The 18,598-nt window shown below is 33.9% G+C and overlaps 1 protein-coding gene across 1 annotated transcript in view; it reads left to right on the top strand.

Annotated features, from left to right (window-relative positions):
* LOC149417359 (uncharacterized) overlaps positions 1-16,827 on the top strand; it is a 239,074-nt gene extending 222,247 nt beyond the window's left edge. Inside the window, exon 6 of the mRNA XM_089639990.1 lies at positions 16,733-16,827. Within this exon, the coding sequence (XP_089496116.1) occupies positions 16,733-16,755 (23 nt within the window). The 3' untranslated portion in view covers positions 16,756-16,827. The remainder of the gene's footprint in view (positions 1-16,732) is intronic.
* The last annotated feature ends 1,771 nt before the right edge of the window (positions 16,828-18,598 follow it).

Here is an 18,598-nt window from a genome sequence, read left to right as displayed (position 1 = left end):
CTGCGGTGGAACTTTTTACAGGTCATGCTTTAGACTGGTTTAGAGTCAACCGTTCTTCTTTTAAGTCATGGACGGATATTGTAATTGCTCTAAAGGAAGAATTTGAGCTACTGGACCATGAAAGACGTTTAGTTGCTCAGATCAGAGCCACGTACCAGCAACAAAAAGAGAACCTGGGTTCATTCATAACGCGGGTCTTGACTTTAAACAATCAATTGTCGTCAAAATTACCAGATGACGAAATTCTGGAAATATTGCAATGTAATATGTTACCGAGATACATTAAAAAATTATCGCTCTCTGTCATCTCGGACATTAATTGTCTGAAAAAATTGGGAAAAATGATTGAACTAGCAGACAGTCGGTCTGATTCCAGACCTTCCCCGCCAAATGCAAATACTGTTAATTATAATAATGTTTCTCATTCCTCCTCAAATAATGCATTTAGCAGAGGGAATAACAGAATGTCTCAGATTAATCCCAATTTCAGGAATCATCGTCAATCTTTTGAGTTCAGTAAACGTAGCCCGTCAAATATGAGTTCTAGGGAGGTGAGATGTTTCCGCTGTGGCCGTCCTGGGGTGAAGGCGCCTTCATGCAACTGCTGGCAGGCAAAAAACTAGATGTCCTGGGGGTCCTGTCTGCGAGCGGCAAGTCGACACCGTTCGCTGACATCACCGCCAGGCATCGGCTTGCTGTGCTGTCGGAAACCAGAACTTTCTTCAAGAACCTTTGGACTTCGAAGGTGGTGAGTGCGGCAAAAAGGGATGGCCGTCCACACATCATTTTCCAGGTTCTGGGTTCCAACTTTTCTGGCCTTCTTGACTCTGGTTCGCATATCTCAATTATTGGTAATAATTTTCATCGTCAATTTTTAAATCTAGGGTTAAATCTTTCTGTTCTTAAGAAAAAATTTTCACTCACTTCTGCTACGGGTCATACTGTGGAGTGCGTTCACAAAATTGCGGTTCCGGTAGTTCTTGGTAACGTTAAGAAAATTTTTCATTTTGTAGTTATGCCAGATATAAAATCTAACATCATCCTCGGTTGCGACTTTTGGAAAGTTTTTAACATTTGTCCCAAGTTAACTAAATTAATGACTAATGACTCTGACAATAGTTGCGTGTCTGAGGTAAGAGGACTGGATAGCTTTGAGAACTTAGATTCATCTCAACAATCAATCTTAAATAACGTTATACATGAATTTAAAGCCTTTTCTGGTAATCGTTTGGGTAGAACGTCTCTTGAAAAACATGTCATTGACACGGGTGATTGTCAACCTATTAAGCAACGTGTTTATCCGATATCTCCTCATTTATTGCCGGAAGCTCACAGAGAACTTGACAGACTATTAAATCTGGGAGTAGTAGAACCCAGCAATAGCTCGTGGAATAATCCTATTGTTTTAGTGCCTAAGAAAAATGGTTCTTTTAGACTTTGCTTGGATAGTAGAAAACTCAACGCGGTCACGCGGCGGGACGCTTATAGTCTACCGTTGATATCTGATATCTTAAATAGTCTCGGAGGAGCACGTTATCTATCAACTTTAGACCTTAATGATGCTTTTTTTCAAATCCCGTTAGAGGAAGATTCTAAAGAGAAAACCGCATTTACTATCCCTAAACGAGGCCTATTCCACTTTGTAACAATGCCTTTTGGTCTTCATGGTGCGAGTTCTCGGATGATGAGGCTCATGGACAAGGTTTTGGGTCCGGAGTTCGATGGGAAGGTCTTTTGTTATCTAGATGACATAATTATCATTAGCTCTACCTTTGAAAAACACATTGATCTTTTAAGACGGGTTAAACAAAAGTTACAAGCCGCGGGTTTGACTATTAACGTAGAGAAGTCAGTCTTTTGTCGTGACTCCCTTAAATACCTAGGTTTCGTGATTGATAAGGATGGGTTGAGAACTGACCCGGAAAAAGTAAAAGCAATCGTTGACTTCCCCATTCCAACGTCGCAAAAGAGCTTGCGTAGGTTTATCGGTATACTTTCTTGGTACAAAAGGTTCATTTTAAATTTTTCTTTAATTGCAGCACCTTTGCATAATTTAACCAAAAAGGAGTTTGCTGGTAAAAAATTTGTATGGAATGAACAGGCTGATGCTGCCTTTACTAAATTAAAGAATATTCTGGTCAAGGCTCCTGTTCTTGCTTGTCCCGACTTTAGTAAACCCTTTACAATTAGTTGCGATGCATCGAACACCGGTTTGGGGGCGGTCCTTTCTCAATCTGACGTTAATGGTATAGAACACCCTATTTCCTTTATTTCCAGATCACTGTCTGCACAGGAGAAAAATCACTCCACAACCGAGAAGGAGTTAAATGCTATGATCCTTGCACTAGAGAAATTTAGGGGTTATATTGAAGGTTCGCCTATTCCTGTCAAGGTGATCACTGATCACTATAGTCTAAAATGGCTTACAAACTTAAAGTCTCCGTCGGTAGATTAGCGCGGTGGGCGGTTAGACTTCAGCAGTTCAATTTTGAAATAATTCATAGGAGCGGTAAAGACAACATTGTTCCGGACGCACTGTCTCGTGACCCTTTACATGTTGACTTGATTAATCAGTCCTTTTCCACTTCCGACCGTTGGTACTTAAGTTTGAAAGAGAAAATTTTGGCTAATCCGGAAAAATTTCCAGCGTTTAAAGTTTGCAATGGTGTCATCTTCAAACACATTCAGAGCATGGAGGCTCTACACAGGTCTTATGACTGGAAGGAAGTTCTCCCAAAAGAGTGTAGGAAAAACGTCATCGTTCAAAATCACGTTCCGCCTTCTTGTGCACATTTTGGCATCTTAAAAACGTTAAACAGGATTAAACTTAAATATTACTGGCCAAAAATGGCAGCTGATGTGAAGTCTTTTGTAAGTAAATGTCATACTTGTTTAGGTTATAAAAGTTCTAACTTACTGCCTCCTGGTTTGATGGGTGACCCGAAACTGGTGCAAAGGCCGTGGCAAAGGATTGCGACAGATCTATTAGGTCCTTACCCTAATTCTTACAAAAAGGGTTATACTTACCTTTTAGTGGTTTCTGATTTCTTTACGAAGTATACTAGACTTTTTCCACTTAGGAAAGCAACGGGTAGTGTTATTGCGGAAATTTTGGAAAATGATATCTTTTATAAATTCGGTGTTCCAGATACGATTGTTTTGGATAATGGCCCACAATATATATCGCGTGACATGAAAGCGCTGGCCAATAAATTTCATATCCGTCACTTGTTTTATAATTGCAGATATCACCCGCAGAATAACCCTGTTGAGCGTGTAAACAAGGTGTTGGTAGCAGCCCTGGGTTATTTTGTGGGATCTGATCACAGATCCTGGGCGTGCCATCTACCTGAAATTGAACTGGCTATAAACACGGCTGTTCATGAAGTCACAGGCTATACTCCGTTCTTCCTTAATTTTGGTAGAGAGATTGTTATTTCGGGAAATGACTACAAAGGTGTAGACTTTAACGCGGAAGACATTAGATTCTCTAAACGCGATTCATGGGCATCTGATTTACATGAATTAAATGACATTTTCTCCCAAGTTCGCACGTCCTTAAGACAATCATACGAACGTAATAAGGTTCAATATAATCTGCGTCGTAGGGACGTTCAATATGAGGTTGGGGACATTGTCTGGAGAAGGTCCTTTGCTTTGTCAGACGCTGGTAGATACTTTTCAGCAAAATTAGCCCCCAAATTTATACGTAGTAAAATTATTTGCAAGATATCGCCGGTTGCTTATCAATTAGCGGAAATGACAGGGAAACCCGTGGGAACTTTTCATGTCAAGGATATAATCAAGTTAGAAGAAGCTAACTGATCTCGGGGTGGGTTAATTGATGAACTATTTTTTCTTATGTTGTAATCGTTATACTTTTATTTGAGAATTAATCCCTTTTCTCTTGTTATATATTAGGTTATTGCTTGCCTTGCCCTCAGGTTTGCAATTTTTCTTGTGTTCTCTCATTGTGAGGACATGACTAGTATTTTGTGTCTTCACATTGAGTGTATTTTTGTATAAGTTTTGTTTTGTCCTTGTGTACATGTGTAGTATGTGTTTTGGGGTGTAATTTGTCCATTCCGATTCAACGCGGGAGATTGACGTTTTTTAATCTCACGCATTGAATCCACATTTTTTTGGATTTAAGTGCAATCATATTGTATTGAACATTTTGTAATCTCACAATTTGAATCCATTGTATTATTTTATGCGTTATCCTAGGGCAGTGAAATTCACAATCTCAGTTGGCCACTGTTTTGTGCTATTTTTCTGTTCGAGGGATCTCTTAATAGCTGATTTTACTTTGTGAGATAATACTGATTGTTCTTTAATGAACTAAGTACGCGATGGCGATTTGTTTTGAGGTACGGTTTGTCCTTTCTAGAGGGACATACTGTATTTCAATTATGGCATATACGAAGCTGTATTTCGGTTTAACAGTTCTGTACCGAGCTTGGTCCTCGTGTCATTTTAATTGTGTGCATGGTTGTTCTTTATATGTTGTTCTTTAGTACCTTAGTTTGCCTTGGTGTTGGTTGACTATTTTAATTCAATAATTTAGAAAATACTTCATGCAGTTTTCCGCGATAGCCTCAGATGCTCAGAACATTCTATTTTTCTCTGGTTTTAGGAAACCATTGGCATGGTGTTTTCTTTGATTTAGTCATTGTTTAATACACTTTTCAAATATAAAAAAAAAAATGTTACGTCATAATAATTAATCTAATAATTAATTTATTTTTTTTAATATTTATTTTGTAATTTAGTGAGTTTTCACTCGCTCAGGTTATTTGAGATTTACATAATCATATTTTTAACTTTTAAAAATTGCATCCTTTCATGAAGTTTTTTTTACTTTTATTTGCTCTTAATGTCCTTGGCTTGAATTATTATTAAAATGATATTTGTTCATATTATTGAATGTAAATGAGTAATTTTTTTTTACATTTTTTTTTAACAAATACTATGCGTTTTCACATGCAATTGCTGTGGCTTCTCTCTGAGCTCAAGACAAGTCGCATCAATTTCATTTGGACTTAGCTGTATTTTTGTCAATATTGGGTCATCAATATATGGTTCTGTTTGAGCCGGTCACTTCTATCTTATTATGAATTTGGGTTTGTTTCTGGGATAACTTTATAATTTTTCATCTCTGCTCGCAGAGGGCAGTAACTGCAATGTGGGTTTAGACTTTATTATTTTCATTTTATAGTGTTTCTTTTAGCTTCAAATTTAACTTTTGTTGGGCGCTCAGCTTTCACTTTTAGCTAGACTCGTTTTATAAAAAAATTTTAATAAATTTTGTTAGTCTTTACTACAGTTTATCTTTTCATTTGTTATTTTATTCAAGGTTTAAACTTCAGTAGTTGTTAAATTCCTTGCTCAGTAATCCATTTTGTCAAGCATAGCAAACCTTTCTTTTCACTTGCCTCAAGGAAGTCAGTCGCCTTCATCACTCTTCGGTTCTTCACGTCAAGATAACTCAAGATAATACAAAATTTCAAGATTTACAAACTTTTATCAATTCTTCGAGGAAGCAATTTTGTACAAGTTCGAGCCTTCAGGGAAGCAACATTCTTCTACGGGAAGAGTTTAATAGGATACTACCTGGCCGTTCACTGCTATCAGAAAGAGGGTGCAGCTTCTCAAGATTGCCTTTGTTGTCAACATTGGAGAATGGTGATACAATTATCGGGGCTCATTATCTTCGCCAAGCAAGTTCAATCTTCTTCACTGATGTCAGAAGAGGGTCATTCAGATATTCCATCAGCGAGAATTCTTCCTTCTACTTTCTTGGTGTTGGCGCTTCAATCCTTGCTCAGCGAGCACATCACGGACTTCTACAGAACGTGCTGGATTCTTCTTCTAAGGCATTATCTGCATTTTGTGACTCTTTACCACTTATTGGACTTGGATTTGGAGGCATGAGGAGAAAATCAAAAAAAAAAAAACGAAATTTTTTTTTTTCCTTTGGAAGGGGGGTAATGTAGCAGTGCGTACTTCTGGACAGCAGTTCCTACCCGATTAGAATAAACATTGGTCAACATTCTACAATTGGCACTACTGTTTCGAGCTATTGGTGCAGAGCGCACTTCATCGACCTGAGTTGCTTGCTGGACTCGGGAGACTACGGTGTGTTCGTGCGACGCTGAACAATGAGGGTCTACTTTGCAAATCACGAAAGGTCTTTTTCACTTATAACCTTTTTAACAATGTACTTATAATTCAAATAGGGATTACTTATTTTAACTTCTTGCGTAGTTATTTCATAACTCGCTGGCGCCCGCTCAGACATTCCTTACAAGATTTAAATGTTTTAAATTTATTAATGTTACATGTTCGTTAGTCAAAATTTTATCAAGATGGCGTTAAACACACGTTTATTCTTGACACGCCCGGAGATTAGTTGTTTGATAGAGTCTCATGTTTATTTTATTTGATTAATTATTTTAATAATTGTTTTTAATAAATTAGCGTCTGTTGATATTAAAACATTCTATTATTTAATCTTCCTTATCAGTTCTCATCACTACCTACCTACATTGCGTTAGTGCGTGTGCGTAGATGTCTAGATTATTGTATTCGGTAAATTCACCAATTAATGTCACAATCGATAGATCCATCATTAATTTATACAATTAATCTTTTCATCACCCATCCATTAGCAACAATGTTACAAGGGAGCTACTAAAACGCCCACCGACAGGTCCCAAGGGACAGATTTACTGCATCGTAGAACCGCCTCTGTTCACTTTGTCAAAAACCATAAAAATAAAACTCCACCCTAAAGATTAAAGAAGATACATCAAGAAGGCCTTGATATTATGTTGTCTATAAAATATCATAGTACGGCTTTACTCTTTATGGGGGTCAGAGCAAGTGGATATGGAAGCAACAACGGATGCGGATGCACCGCGAGCATCACTCCTCTCTATCTCTTTTACCGGACAACCACTTCCGGTCCTTCGGGATACCGACTGGCCGATATCCACCCTCTATCCGCTATCCACAGGATACAGGAAGTATGGCGGAACTACGGGATCTGAAACCTACTCTAACGGTCTGGCGTCAAAGGTTTAAACTTTAAGGACGATCAATAGTAACTCTAAGTTGCAGAACTTACAAGTGGAAATCGGAAATCCGTTACGTGACATTTCTCATTAACGTATGTAGATATTTCACTGAAATCTGTCTCTATTACTTCAATGTAAAATAGCCATGTTGTTGAACAGTGAAATCAGATTGGAGCACGTCGAAGTTTTTTTCAATCGCGAGTATTTAATGTTTTATTATTGATAGTAAAAAAATATGTGTGCACCGTCTTCGGGTAGTTTTAATAACCATCTATCTAATCACCTTATAATACTAATTACATATTTTACCCCTATGTACAAGTTAAAATAATGAAAATAACAAAAGTTAACAAATACCTATTTAATAAAATAAAATACTTTTTTGTTTTAAAACCACGATATTTATTAATTTAAGAACCGACCGGTTTCGCTTTACTTAAGCATCATCAGGGTACAAATTAATACTAAACAAGAAATACATAATGTGTGTATATATATAACAAAATATAGAGGGAGACAACATGATACAAATATAAGCAACACAAAGACGGTCATAAAATACATTAACATAAGTGCACAAGTAATGGAAAAACCGCTAGATAATTATGTAGACTAATGGGTTATATCAATAAATCGGGAGAAACAAAGCATCAACTGGCATGGTGGTAAGGAGGTAAGGAGAACTGGGATTTTTTTATGGGTTTATTGGAAACAGACCTAATATTGGACTACTTGATATGTCTAATTGATTATTAAGTATCTGACTTTTGGTTTTTACAGCTTTTTTAATTTCTAGTGCCTCTAAGTTGTTTAGTCTGTTACCATGCCCGTTTTTATGTAAGATGTTAGCACCGGTGCTATGACAGAATGTATGATCTTTATCGATCAAATGATTTGCGAATTCGGAAAACCCGTTATTATTGAGGCAACGAAGATGCTCCTTTATCCTAATATTAACATTACGTGATGTCTTACCGATATAGAAAGCCGAACAATTATTGCAATTTAATTTATAAATCCCCGAATGACTTAATTTATCGTCCTTATCTTTAGAATTAATTAGAAATTTACCTATATTGTTATTAGTATAAAAGGCCGGTTTGACTTCAGAAGGAAGGTTTTTTACACTTAAGGTAGAAAAGTGATTAATAAATAAAATTCGCCGCCATTGATAATTAATATTATTATCATTGATTTGAGGACAAGGACTAGCAAAGAGGAAGCGATTAATGGCTATTTGTTTTAGCTTTTTATTTAAGATTAAATCTATAAAATTTGATTCATAGCCATTATTTACTGCTATGTTTTTAATTAGTTTTAGTTCACTATCAAAATTACTATCGGACATTGGAATTGTGACTAAACGATGGACCATTGAATGGAATGCGGAGTGCTTATGTGAAATAGGGTGATTGGAGGTGCTGTGTATGACAACGTCAGTATAGGAGGGTTTACGAAAAATGTTAAAATTAATTCTGTTATTAACGATCGATAAGGTAAGGTCTAAAAAATTTAAGTTTGAATTTATGCCTATTTCTAATGTGAATTTAATCTTATTATGAAAAGAGTTTATAAGTTTGAGGAAGGAATTCAGTTGACGCTTAGTCCCTGTCCATATACACAAAACATCATCAACGTATCTTTTCCAGTACAAGACATTTTTAATAAGATGTGAGGTACTAGATAAAATTTTATTTTCTAAGTTATCCATGAATATATCAGCAATCAGAGGACTGGTAGGGCTCCCCATAGCTAGGCCGTCACGTTGCTGATATATAACATTATTAAATTGAAAATAATTTTGATTCAGGCATATATTAAACAAGGAAGTTAAATCTTTTATAAAATCTATAGAGAGATCGGAACTATTTAATAAATCAGAAATTAAACATTTACTCTCTTCTATGGGAACATTGGGGAACAAATTTACAACGTCAAAAGAAATTAGTGTAGAATTACTAGGGAGAATCATATCTTTCAATTCTTCTACTAATGAAAAAGAGTTTTTAAGGGTATGTTTAGGGGAAAAAACATTGGTATTTTTAAACAAATTAGTAATAACGGATGATATTTTAAAATTTGGGGCGTTACAACATGAAACTACTGGCCTGACGGGGCAATTATTCTTGTGTATTTTAAGGAACCCATATAATTTAGGAGTTTTGGGATTTTTAGTTAAAAATTTAACTTTGTGATATGATTCATCTTTGAATATTTTAGTTTTACATGCTTGAAGTGTTTGTTTCACATTTTCTTGGAACTTATTGGTTGGGTCTTTCGCAAGTATTGCGAAATTGTCACTGTCAATGAAGTCCGCCACTTTAGAATTATATTCATTTCGAGGGAGTATGATCACTGTATTCCCCTTGTCCGCTTTCGTGAGGATCAAATCTTCATCCGTTAGTTTGGCACGAATATTCTTCACTATAGTCAACTCAGGATTTGGGTTAGGTTTAAATTTAGGTATTATTTTTTGTAAAGTTTCAGCACTTTTGTAACAGAATTTTTTCGGTTTACCACATAGAGCTGTGTCTATATCCACTGCTACCTCTTCTATTGCCGCATTAAAATTATTATTCGAGTATTTAAGGTTATATTTTAATCCCTTTGCCAATAGGGATATCTCCTCAGGAAGAAAATGTACAGAAGACAGGTTCTGTACACGGTCAAAAAATGTATGGACCGACTCCGGGTTACTAATATTAATATCTGGATTATTTATACGGCACAAGTTCTTGAGTTTTTTATTTACTGTATTAAGTTTATTAAAAGATTTAACTGACACTAGGTATCTCACTTTGTCGTCAAATAAGTCCCATTCGACTGGGTGCAACTCATACACTAGTTCAGTATGTAATAGTTTTATATTAAGTTTGATATTATTACGTCGTTTGTATTCACATTTTAGATCCTCTTTCAACCACGCCAATTTAGCTTTATACATGGAAGATTGAGGAATTAATGATTGATTTTTGGCGCTTTTGAACTGCGCATTTAAATAGTTAGGAAACACTTTCATTTTTATGCACTGTTTGAAAAAGTATATATTAATACACATCACTTTATACTTGATTGAAAAGTTTTTATACATTTTTGCTTTTTCGGCCGTACTCGCCAATTTAATATTATTGTAGAAAGCAATCACTTTGTGGTTTGACATATTTAATAAAATAAAATACTTTTTTGTTTTAAAACCACGATATTTATTAATTTAAGAACCGACCGGTTTCGCGTTAAAATATTTTCGTTAAAATACACAAGAATAATTGCCCCGTCAGGCCAGTAGTTTCATGTTGTAACGCCCCAAATTTTAAAATATCATCCGTTATTACTAATTTGTTTCAAAATACCAATGTTTTTTCCCCTAAACATACCCTTAAAAACTCTTTTTCATTAGTAGAAGAATTGAAAGATATGATTCTCCCTAGTAATTCTACACTAATTTCTTTTGACGTTGTAAATTTGTTCCCCAATGTTCCCATAGAAGAGAGTAAATGTTTAATTTCTGATTTATTAAATAGTTCCGATCTCTCTATAGATTTTATAAAAGATTTAACTTCCTTGTTTAATATATGCCTGAATCAAAATTATTTTCAATTTAATAATGTTATATATCAGCAACGTGACGGCCTAGCTATGGGGAGCCCTACCAGTCCTCTGATTGCTGATATATTCATGGATAACTTAGAAAATAAAATTTTATCTAGTACCTCACATCTTATTAAAAATGTCTTGTACTGGAAAAGATACGTTGATGATGTTTTGTGTATATGGACAGGGACTAAGCGTCAACTGAATTCCTTCCTCAAACTTATAAACTCTTTTCATAATAAGATTAAATTCACATTAGAAATAGGCATAAATTCAACCTTAAATTTTTTAGACCTTACCTTATCGATCGTTAATAACAGAATTAATTTTAACATTTTTCGTAAACCCTCCTATACTGACGTTGTCATACACAGCACCTCCAATCACCCTATTTCACATAAGCACTCCGCATTCCATTCAATGGTCCATCGTTTAGTCACAATTCCAATGTCCGATAGTAATTTTGATAGTGAACTAAAACTAATTAAAAACATAGCAGTAAATAATGGCTATGAATCAAATTTTATAGATTTAATCTTAAATAAAAAGCTAAAACAAATAGCCATTAATCGCTTCCTCTTTGCTAGTCCTTGTCCTCAAATCAATGATAATAATATTAATTATCAATGGCGGCGAATTTTATTTATTAATCACTTTTCTACCTTAAGTGTAAAAAACCTTCCTTCTGAAGTCAAACCGGCCTTTTATACTAATAACAATATAGGTAAATTTCTAATTAATTCTAAAGATAAGGACGATAAATTAAGTCATTCGGGGATTTATAAATTAAATTGCAATAATTGTTCGGCTTTCTATATCGGTAAGACATCACGTAATGTTAATATTAGGATAAAGGAGCATCTTCGTTGCCTCAATAATAACGGGTTTTCCGAATTCGCAAATCATTTGATCGATAAAGATCATACATTCTGTCATAGCACCGGTGCTAACATCTTACATAAAAACGGGCATGGTAACAGACTAAACAACTTAGAGGCACTAGAAATTAAAAAAGCTGTAAAAACCAAAAGTCAGATACTTAATAATCAATTAGACATATCAAGTAGTCCAATATTAGGTCTGTTTCCAATAAACCCATAAAAAAATCCCAGTTCTCCTTACCTCCTTACCACCATGCCAGTTGATGCTTTGTTTCTCCCGATTTATTGATATAACCCATTAGTCTACATAATTATCTAGCGGTTTTTCCATTACTTGTGCACTTATGTTAATGTATTTTATGACCGTCTTTGTGTTGCTTATATTTGTATCATGTTGTCTCCCTCTATATTTTGTTATATATATACACACATTATGTATTTCTTGTTTAGTATTAATTTGTACCCTGATGATGCTTAAGTAAAGCGAAACCGGTCGGTTCTTAAATTAATAAATATCGTGGTTTTAAAACAAAAAAGTATTTTATTTTATTAAATATGTCAAACCACAAAGTGATTGCTTTCTACAATAATATTAAATACCTATTTTTTTAGTTTTTCTTTCAATGTTACATGTAAATTGAATAATAATACTATAAATTTATATATAAAAATGCAAAACAGTCATTTTCAATACATGTAGGATTACGAAAGATTTTTTAAATATTTATATTTAGGGATCAGTAGGATTTATATATAGGTCCAATTAGAAATTCTACCGAGCCGAACCCTCTGGTATGAAAATATCTGGATTCGGTGGATTATTTTCCCATTTGATCTCTGGTGAGTTGACGTGTTGTTCTTGTATTTACTATGCTTATATAATGCACTTGCATAATGTGGATTGACTAGATGATAATTTGTGGAAAAGTGTGTGGAAGGGTTTAGTTTTACCTGTGGGGAAGATTTAACCCGGATATAAAGTCGGAAAAAATATAAAAGAAAACCTAAAATTAAAATGGAGTTCTACAAATTAAACTTGATAACAACAACAAAAACTAGCACGTATGATGCAGATGTTTTGAAGCGGTGATTCTTAGTTGGTAATGCGACAATTATATTATCACAAGGTTTTCTCAAAATAGTAATTACGCATGCTTGACAATAAGATTATACAAAATGCTAAAGAAAAATGGATAATCTATTGTACTTATATAAATTGGTATAATCGCGATGTGAAAATGACACTACGCTGACATTTTAACTCGTGACAGAAATTACACAGCAATTTTCAACAATTTATTATGTTCACGTAAAAGTACAATAAAGCAATAGTCATACAATCTACACGATTATCGCCCATTTCGCAAAACACAATACACGGCAACTAGCAACAACATTTTTAGTTTTGCATTTGGGTTTATTGTACAAATACAATAATCTAAGATGATTAGAGCTAAGACGAAAATAATTCAGAAGAACTTGTATTGAAAACATACAAAACTTGTGAGAAGGGGAGAGCCATACAAGACGGGACGCGGGCAAGAAGAAGATGACTTCTATGTATCTATTAAATATATGCTAGAATGTACTTATGACGGAATTCACTTATGGAAAAACTATAAAAGGTTTTTGTACGTAAAGGGGAGGAATACAGCCGACATGGACAGTTGGAGAAGACAAAATAATGGATTCGCATTTAGCGACGAGAGAATTACGATGCCGGCTGGGCGGGCGCTACGATGAAGATGAATTGTCGAAATCCATCACAATTTGCTAAATTAGGGCGTCGGCAATCCTATAGCGCGGAATAGTGAACCACTGGGCGTCAGCGATCGCCAATATTAACATCAGACAGCAAATTTGAAGAAAGCTTTAAAAATGCTTAACAAACCGCCCGCGAGTACTTTAGAGGAAAGCCTTCCGTTAAGATTTCTTATTTTTTGATATTTTTACTTTCTGCGGTAATTTCAGCAATTTATTACAGGTTTACTAGGCACATGCCCGTATTATAACGGTCAAATTCGCATTTAAATATTGACCAAAATTTAAAATATTGTATTGTAGGTAGCTACTGGAAATCCTCTCCTGAAAGCCTTATGGGATTTATTTTTGTACATTTATGATTTTAAAATAAATGTATTTGAACACAAAATAATATCCTGCAAAAGGGTTCGACAAATAGGATATTCCTATAATATAATATAATATAACTAGCCCAGATCAAACCTTCTGATAGATCCGCGAGCCCAGCCGCGAATAATGGGAAAGGAACATGCTTTGTTCCTTTCTGTTATTCGTGGCTCGGCTCATGGAATTTTTGTCCTGTTTATATGCACCCTTAAGAACATATAGTAGTAAATCTACATACATACATACATAAAAAAATACCGTTTAGTGAGTGATTGTTTAGCAAGAATATTTTTTGATATTTTTAATTCGATCGGACCATAGCAATTTACATATATGGTATTTCAAGGTAGACTATTTTATAATATGACCGCGACGCGTTATGTTTTTAAACGTAACTGAAGTTACAAAATAATTGTCTAATAGTTGATATCCAATATACGTATTGGTTTGTAAATGCTACCTAAACAAGTAAAAATACGTGATATATTAATAGATTTAACAAATTGTAGAGCTTAATTCCGTTTTGCGAACATGAGAAAAGGGCTCGTCAGCCAACGCAGGATGGTTGATGTCCCCTGATACTGAATATAAACTATAACGAAATACTGTTGTTAGTTTGGAAATTCTGACTAATGGTGGAAAGGGAAACCAGGCCTAAAAACCTAACGAAATTAACGCAGATCCGAAGAGACTTACTCCTTCCCGAGAGACCTGATATATTGTCGCTTTTCTATCAATCTTCGGCAAATTATTCTGACGGGAATTTCGCTACAATTTATCACGAAAGCTTAAAAAATATATTTTTTGAGTAGAAAGACTATCGAAATAAATTTGATGGAAAATTCCTGAGGGAAGACGCCCAGTGATTATCTCCAGACAAAACTGGAAGAAATAAAGTTCAAGCTGTTAATTAATACCTCCCTAATTGAGAATAACTGATCGACTAATTGTTCAGGGAGGGAGTGTCATCTTGACTTTTATACATTAAATAATTTAAATTAAATTAAATCATTAATACTCGGCATTATGTATTATACTTAATACTATTAACTCGGTCTACCAATTGAAGCAATAAACTACAATCATTTGATAAAAGAACTAAACTTATTAAAACTTTCAGATGGAAAACTTGTCTCCGACTTGATTTTTATTTTTAAATTGCTAATGGTATTATAGACAGCCCTGATTTATTAAGTCTTATTACCTTCCATATAACCTACAAGAACTAGTCGATCCAAAATTATTTTTAATTGCAACAAGAATATCAGGACTGAGTCATTTAGATACTCCCTTATACCTAGATTTGCATGCATTTGGCAATGTTTTCTCAGAAGTAGTAGATGTATTCAACTGCACGGAATATAGTTATGAGAAGGCTATAATAACATACCTCAATCACAATAATCAATGTTAGGCATGATAAAATTCTTCTGCGTGGGTCCTATATCATATGTTACTACATCTAAACTATTTACTCCAGATATCTTATAGTGTTAGCTATCATATGTATTATTTTACTAAAAATTAGAATTATTTCTTATCCAAAAGTATCATTAAGTCGCTGACAGCCCTAAATTATTAAAGCCACATTGCGATACCTGCCTAGCTATTCCAAGTAGAATTAATTTTGAAGGTAACAATAAACTCACTACTAATTACTCTATTATAATATTTTGCTAGATTATACATGTTAACAAGTCACTTTTTTATGCATATTAATATTCTGTTCAATTAAAATATTATCTGTTATTATAACATTCTATACCTTTATTTTAAACTCACCTTTGTATGTCATATTAATAATATTATCAACAAGGCCCTAAAGACTCTTGGCTTTATTTTGAGAGCTGCAAAAGATTTCAATAATTTAGGTACATTTATTATGTTATATAAAACCCTAGTCAGATGCCAACTTGAGTATAACTCTACGTTATGGTCTCCATTTTTCAATATTCATTCAGATAACATTGAAAAGATTCAACGGAAGTTTCTAAGGTTTATAAATTATAAATTGCATATTCCTATACAAAATATAAATTACAATTACCTCTTGGATAAAATGTCTATTGAAACTTTCAGAAAGAATAATACGCACAGATTTAATAATGTTACAAAGAATACTACATTTTAAAATTGACTGTCCCGAATTACTTCAATGTATCAATATCCATGTTCCCAAAAATTCATGCCGACATTTCTTACCTTTTTACTTCAATAACACCAGGACACTAGCTTACCAAAATTCTCCGATTCCGAGACTTCACAATCTCGGAAACAAATATTCTGATCTGGGTGATATATTTCATTTGAAAACTAATCAGTATAAATGTTGTATCTTCTATCACGTTTATTCTTCTAGACACAAATAGACCTATGTACCCATATAACTTCTCCGCTTCTAATATTTTGTTTTGTTGAATCTTTTAAATTCAATTATATGCGTGAGGATTCATTTTCGCCATTATGTTTACATTCTTCTTTATTGTATTAATTTTTAAGTGTTTACTCTGATACAAAATGCTTGTATTTTTTTTAAAGAAAAGCCCACTAGGGCGTGTAATAAATAAATAAATTTATTTTATATTAATTACTATCTATTATCATAAACACCTCATATCTCGATTTATGTCAGGTCTTATACAAACCATTATTACACTAGTAGATATTTATTTTAATTATGTATTGTCTCACTGCACTTCTATTAACAACTGTATCACTTGCAATAATATTTTTGTGTACAAATTACTTGTTCTGTAATTTATTACTAATATTCTCCTCTGCACCACTGTATGCTTATAATCCAATGTATCATTCTATTGTAAAAGCCATTTTATGGCGTTAAAATACATTTAAAAAATAACAGATGTCGATAAGCTAATTATTGAAAGATTTTACAAAAAATAAATTAAAATATAATTCCTATATTATATACTCGTATGTACATATATTTTGAACTCTGATATTTCATACAATATTATACCACACAGCCAAATAAGTTTGAGGTAAAGTGTATTCTAAGTTTATTCTTAAAATTTTCATAATTTTTTTCAGCTTGTATTTCCAGAGCTGTTTGAGGAAAAGTGGATCAGCACTTCACATGACCCGATACTAAACTTGATGGTGAAATATCTTTCTAGGGAAAAGACAAAACCTTGATCCTTAGTTTCATATCGGCCTTGATTTTTTTCTGACCCTCGCAATCACATTTAGGTCATATATAGCTTTACCAAACATGCTGTTCAGAGACCTTATTCCCCCTTTGACCGCGTTTGTTCAGTGAACTCCCATAAAAAAAGGTAAGGAAACAAGACAAATTAGTATTATAATTTTACCACACTTAAAACGGCGCGCTATTCAAATTTCGCGCAAAAAATATGGAAAAGACCAACATAGATTTATAATTAGAGTGATTTTTTGCTCTTTATTTAATCTCCGATTGAAGTTCCAATGAAATAGGCCACGAACCGCTACTGCTTACCTCAATGCCTACTTTCGCCCTTACTCTGCCAATTCCATGCCTCAATACGATACAAAAATCCAACATTTTTTTTAAATTTTTAAATGATAATGTATCAGTTATTGTTTCACTAGCTGACGTGTACCCGGTGTTGCTGGGGGTTATCCTTAGGAGATAGACATATATCATGGCAGACATTTCTGTAGGCCTTTTTAAGATATACAATTCCGTACGGTTTAGCCAGCTTTAGCAATGTAATGAGGGTCGCAGAGGGCCTGGTAGGAGACAAATGTCTTGGCTGCGAAATATACGAGAGTGGACCGGCATTAGAAGTGTGGAGGAGCTATTCCGGGCAGCGCAAGACAAAGAGACATTTTCAAGAGTGATCGCCAACGTCGGGGGGACCTGATACGGCACATAAAGAAGAAGAAGAAGCAATGTAAGCGCTCGAAAATAATCTTTTTAATACTTGATTACAAAACATTGACTTTTCTTTAATTAAAAAAAATATAATAAGCATACTTTATATATATAAACCTTTCGGAAGAAATTCTCTAAATGATAGTGAAAACCCTTTCAAAATCAGTTGCGTATTTCATTCCAAAAGGATAAAATATTTTCATTTATAAAAACATTTAATGCCGGTACCAAACGATATACACGTAATACAGTGAACTAAATATTTGTACAGTATCATAAATCAGGTAATATTAAGTACATTAACTAAATATCATAACAGGGTAAGCACACATTCATTACCTTTCTGGAAATAATTAAGCGAGTAAGTGTATTATTTAAGCTATGTGAACATTAATATAAACTAACTGTACCAGAGAGGAAATTTAGGGAAGCCATATTAAAATACGCTCAGAGGTTTGTTGTAGTGGTTGGGATAGAAAAAATATAATTAACTAGCTAAAGTGTGCCCGGCGTTACTGAGGGGTATCCTTAAAAAATAGACATATACATTATATACAATCGAAGACTTTTCTGCAGGCCGTTTTAAGATATATTATATATAATTCTGTATAACATTATTTTTATCTGTCTTATAAGGTTTAGCCAGCGTTAACAATGTAGTGCCCGAAAATATATTTATACGACTTTATTATAAAAAATCGACTTTTCTCTAATTTCTATAAATATAATATGCATATATTATATATGTAAACCTTCCGGAAGAAATTCTCTAAATGTAAGTGAAACCCCTATCAAAATCCGTTCCGTAGTTTAGATGAACTAAGCGCACAAACAGACAGTCGCGGATAGCGACTTTATTTCATACTATTTAGAGATTATAAAGTCAACATAATAAAAATAAGTACTTACCTACACCAAAATAACTATATTTTAAACCAATACATTTCAGAATAACTTAATATAAGCTTGTTAAAGCTATGTACCCACGCTCGTTCATGCTCGAAGATTTTACGCTCATTCGAACATATTTCAACGTGTGT

The sequence above is a fragment of the Hesperophylax consimilis genome, chromosome 15 (assembly GCF_061612785.1).
Source record: "Hesperophylax consimilis isolate HC1 chromosome 15, BYU_Hcon_1.0, whole genome shotgun sequence".
NCBI lineage: Eukaryota > Metazoa > Arthropoda > Insecta > Trichoptera > Limnephilidae > Hesperophylax > Hesperophylax consimilis.
The sequence above is the reverse complement of the archived record's forward strand: the minus strand, read 5'-3'. Positions and strand labels throughout refer to the sequence as shown.